This window comes from Aplysia californica, unplaced genomic scaffold, assembly GCF_000002075.1.
Source record: "Aplysia californica isolate F4 #8 unplaced genomic scaffold, AplCal3.0 scaffold01154, whole genome shotgun sequence".
Classification (NCBI taxonomy): domain Eukaryota; kingdom Metazoa; phylum Mollusca; class Gastropoda; order Aplysiida; family Aplysiidae; genus Aplysia; species Aplysia californica.
The window spans coordinates 90,888-95,942 of NW_004798424.1; the positions used below are offsets into that span (position 1 = coordinate 90,888).

A 5,055-nucleotide genomic window follows, 5' to 3' on the forward strand; every position below is an offset into this window, starting at 1 on the left:
GTTTGAGTCGTAAAACAACAACAACAACACCACCACCACCACCAACAACAACAACAACAAAACTCAAAACAAATAACCTCACCCCCCCAAAAAGCCAACAACAACAACAAAAGAAAAAAACAACCCAAAAACAAAACAAGAACGTCATTAAATAATTGAGAATTCCGCACTATGTAAGGAGTTAGAGAAAAGGTTGAACTAAAACAACTTTTATTTGAGACAAAATACCACTGCGGTGGCAATGGACGTTTCCGAAACCGCTTTTTCAGTCTTTTCTTTTTCTGTTTTTGTTTGTTTGTTTGTTTGCTTCTTTCTTTCTTACTGTCTTTCTTTCTTTCTTTATTGTTTCAGTTTTTCTGTCTTTCTTTCTTTTTCTTCCCCGTTGTCTCTCACTCTCCGTCCCTCCCTCCCTCCCATCTCTCTTGCTCTCTCTCTCTCTCTCTCTCTCTCTCTCTCTCTCTCTCTCTCTCTCTCTCTCTCTCTCTCTCTCCCTCTCTCTCTCTCTTTCTCTCTCTCCTCTCTCTCTCCTCTCTCCCTCCCCCCCTCTCTCTCTCCCCCTCTTCCTTTATCTCTCCCCCTCTCTCTCTTTAACTGCAATTTCAAATGGCTACCTAAATAAAAAGTGGGAAGCTGCTTTGGTTTAGACAGAAGTTACCATTGATAATGTAACGTATTGACAGAACTTACTATATTTTCAGACAAGGACACATTGTGAGATGTGGGCATCTTCAGCGTCCGGGCTCTCTTCAACATAAACAAGTCGTCGTAATGCAAGAAACAAGCGTGTGACGTCAGCTACAAGATGCCTGGAAAATGAGCAACACGAGTGTGACGTAAACTAAGATCATTAGACCATGAGAATCAAATGTGACGTCAGCTATAAGAAGTAAGGAGTACAAGAAACAATCATGTACGTCAGCGAAAATCTCTGGAATATGACATGAGACACAAGTGTGACGACAGCTAAGATCTACGGGATACAACAGACAATACGTCAACTAAGATCTACGGTACAAGAGAAATAATTGTATACGTCAGCAAACAGAACTCAGGAATACGAGAAACTAGGGCACATCAGGCTAAGATCTTCGGAAAACGAGAAAAAAAGCCTGACGTCAGCAAAGATCGAACTTCCAGAAAGGCTTTCTGGCTTCCACCTTCTCAAGAATCTATAGAGGACATGCCTTGTTCAGTCGTAACATTAATTTCTGGCCATTTCCGGCTCAAATATGGCACCCACACAATGCCATAAAAGCGTCTGTGGTGTAGCGGTAATTCGCTTCGCCGTCGTGCGTAGAATGCCTGAGTTCCATTACCATACCATGTGGGGACAATTTCCATCAAGTATACCCGTCTCTTATATGTGACTTTGTATCCTTCTCAGTCGGGGTTTGATCTGAGTGGCAAGTTTGAAGCAGCCTCCTAAATGATCTAAATAGTGAAGAAAGTGAAGTAAATATTCTACAATTATGTACAGTCGATATTATCTACAACAGCCAGTCGTTGTTGAAGAGAAAGTGGCCGTTATAGACTGTGTCATTTTCCAGAAAAAAACAATAAGTGGAAAGGGAAGGGGCCGTTTGTATAGGTGATTGCTTCATATAGGTGGGCGATAGCGCAGTTTCAGTTGTAATACGAGACCGTATAAAAAAACACGACCTGTCTACTAGGAGCGTCTGTACTGAGCAGATTTCTTCGCCTTCAGCTTGGTGGACTGACTAAAACTTCACGTTGATACAGTTTCTTCCTTTAAGCTTTCATTCTGGCACCAGAAACTGGCCCCACAAAATACCCATTTCCCTTTCTCTTCCTTTTCCTCCTCCTCCTCATCTTCTTTCTCCTTTTTTTCTTCCTATTTTTGTGGCGTGCCATTTACTCAATTCACTGGTATCAGTTTGGGCTATTAAAGTTTTCATTCCGGCACCAAAGAGTGGTCTCAGGAAATGCCCCTTCCCCCTTTCTCCGCCTTTTCCCTTCTTTTCATCTTCTTTCTCTCCTTCTGGCATGTCAATAGCTTAATCAATTGGTATTAAGTTGAACTATTAAGAAGGATGACCTTGACACAAATTCTCAAATGGCGTTCTTGATTTTCTGTTCTCTGGGGAGTTCTCAAAGCTTTCCATCTACCTAGCTCCGTCCATGTCAGACTTTTAGATTTGGAGATCCCACGACTTATATAACCGTAAAGGGTTGGAAACCAGTTTAAAATCCATACAATTACCAACTATGGCCTTTCTTATCCTCGTTGTGGCATTTTTGGCTGCTTTATTTAGTACTTGCATGACTCTCATCGTCATTGAAAACACGTCTGAAGTGCCGATCTCACCAGCGAATGGGTCTGAAGAAATTTCCAACGTTGGAGCTGCTCAGCTTTCTGGGACTTTGCTTCACGAAGGTGAAGACACGTCATTCTCCGAAGTACACTCGTCATTTCCGCGTCCAAAAAACACTTACTTCAAACTGTACGGCCTTCCTGAAAGGACGTTCCACCAACCCGGTGATGTGTCTATTGGTGCTATTTTTAGTATAACTACAATGGACGGTGTCAATTTTCGGTGTAGAAGAGACATTGAGGTGTCCGCATGGGTCATTCAGTACATAGAAGCGGTTTCCTACGCGGTGGATAGGGTGAACAGGGACCCGACTCTTTTGCCCAATGTGACGTTAGGCTTCACCATAGTGGATGACTGCACCAGCTACAACATGGCGGTGGCTGCCTCTTTGGCGTTTTTGCCGAGGGTTGAAGTCAGGTGCCCTGATGGTGTAAACGGATCTCCTTCTGATTGTTCATCGCTATCGTCATCGTCGTCATCGTTATCCTCATCTGACTCCGTATCTATATCCAATTCAAACACCTCCCAGTCAAATCTTACCTCATCGCATTACGACGTAGTTGGCATTCTCGGACCGTCGACCAGCGCAGCTAGCGTACCCGTCTCCTACCTTTACGCCGTGGCTCAAGTCCCGATCCTCAGCTTCCAGGCGACCAGCGATTCTCTGAGCGACAACGACCTTCACCCTTACTTCATGCGGGTCGTGCCGCCCGACCACGACCAGGCACAAGCCATCATCAACTTCCTGGTCTCCAACGGCTGGTCTTACATATCTGTCGTCTACTCCAGAGGCCCCTACGGCGAGAACGGTTTCGACAGCATCAAGTACTGGGCCTCGCGGTACAACATATGTATCGCGACGTCACACAGGACTGCGCCCGACGACGATTTCGTGAGTATCACCAAGAACCTTTACTCTTACCGCCGTGCTCGTGTCGTCATCATCTTCGCCATCTACTCCACGGCTAAAGGATTGTTCGCCGCTGTGAGACACCTCCAGCTTCACGGACACTTTATCTGGGTCGGTGGGGACGGCTTGACGGAGAGAGCGTTCACTTTTAAAGGAGACGAGCAGGAAATACAAGGGATGTTCACCTTTACATTTTTCTCAAGGGCAGTGCCGAGCTTTTACGAATATCTGAATCGACAACGAGTGACGAATACGACCAACCCGTGGCTGAGAGACACTTGGGAAATGTTGGACTCCTGTAGCTTCCAGAATGGTACTTGTAACAGTAACGAAAGACTAAGCGATTTAAAACATTTTGAGTTTGTCACATCTGCCTCTCTCGTTATTGACTCAGTGTTTACATACGCCCATGCAATTCACAAACTACTCAGCGACGTGTGTCCAGGTATAGAAGGAGCTAAGGCGAGGCAGTGTCTAACTGGTGAACGCCTTCTTCAATACATGAAGCAACTCGATTTTTCAGGAGTTACGGGGCGCATCCGTTTTGATAAGCAAGGAAACCTTAAAGGAAAGTACAAAGTATTGCAATACACCCTCCAATCCACAGAGGGAGACACGTACAACTCTAATAACACGAACAATGATGGCAGAGCTCGTACGGGGTCCGGGACTATCATAGAGCGAAATATTGCAGTGTACGATGTTGAAACAGAGACTTTTGAATACACCGAAAATGCCATGTCGTGGAAAGAATTCACAGTGAAAAAACTGGTTGTTCCACTTCCAGCCGGAGAGGCGAGATCGGATATCCCGGAATCGGTTTGTAGTCGGCCGTGTGTGTTGGGGGAGTACCGCATCCAGAGAGAGCTGCCATGCTGCTGGGAATGTCGTCGGTGTAGAGAGAACGAGAGGCTGTCTCCGGATAACTCCAGCTGCGTGGTTTGTGATCCTTACACGTGGCCCAGCATGAGCACACGCCTCACGACATGCACGGCCATCCCCATGACTTTCCCGGCCGCCTCAGACACGCTTCCTCTCATCCAGATCTGCCTGGGCCTTGCCGCCATCTTGGTCACCCTGGCGATCATCGTGTACTACGTGAAGCTACGTCACAACCGCATCATTAAAGCCACGAGCCGTGAACTTAGCTTCTTGCAGCTTTCCGGGATTCTGATTGGCTACGTCACGGTGATCTTATTTCAGGCCCCGCCCACTCACGAGACGTGTGGGGCGCTGTTTTTCATGTTCTGCCTCAGCTTCACAGGACTCTATTCCCCTCTCTTTGTCAAGTCCGTGCGCATTTATCGCATTTTCAAGAGTGGAGCAAAGAACAAAAGACCTCGATTCGTCAGCTCTCAGACGCAGATATTGAAAGTTATCATTTTGATACTAGCACAGGTGAGTTGGAAAATAAACTTTCTGACATAATATCTTTTCCTAAAAGCCAAAGCCAGCGGCATCTGTGGTGTTGCGGCTAGGCACGCAAGAGAACCGAATTCGCTTTCCTGAGTGGGAAGAAAATTGTCATGGAGCATCTCGGTCTTTCTGTTGGGAAGTATCCCTTTCAACTCGGGCCGGCTGTCAAGCAGTTTCGGAAGCTCGCCTCCCAAATGACCAAAAGTGTGTCGATGGGGGCGTAAAAACAATCCAAGTCTCTTTTCTTTTTGATCCACCCTCCTAAATCACCCTATACAATAGTTTCGTTCTCAGAAATGTTGCTTTTGAGTAAGTCAAGATGTCGGCGAGAGGGGCAGAGAAACAAGGCCGGGGATCTAAATCTAGCGTTCAATTTGTCTTCTCGTTTGCCCCCCC

General features: G+C 46.2%; 1 protein-coding gene across 1 annotated transcript in view; it reads left to right on the forward strand.

Moving 5' to 3' along the window:
- Window positions 1–2,082: 2,082 nt before the first annotated feature.
- LOC101861924 (metabotropic glutamate receptor 5-like) overlaps window positions 2,083–5,055 on the forward strand; it is a 5,920-nt gene continuing 2,947 nt past the window's right edge. Inside the window, exon 1 of the mRNA XM_005111956.3 lies at window positions 2,083–4,641. Coding sequence (XP_005112013.3) covers window positions 2,227–4,641 — 2,415 coding nt within the window. The 5' untranslated portion in view covers window positions 2,083–2,226. The remainder of the gene's footprint in view (window positions 4,642–5,055) is intronic.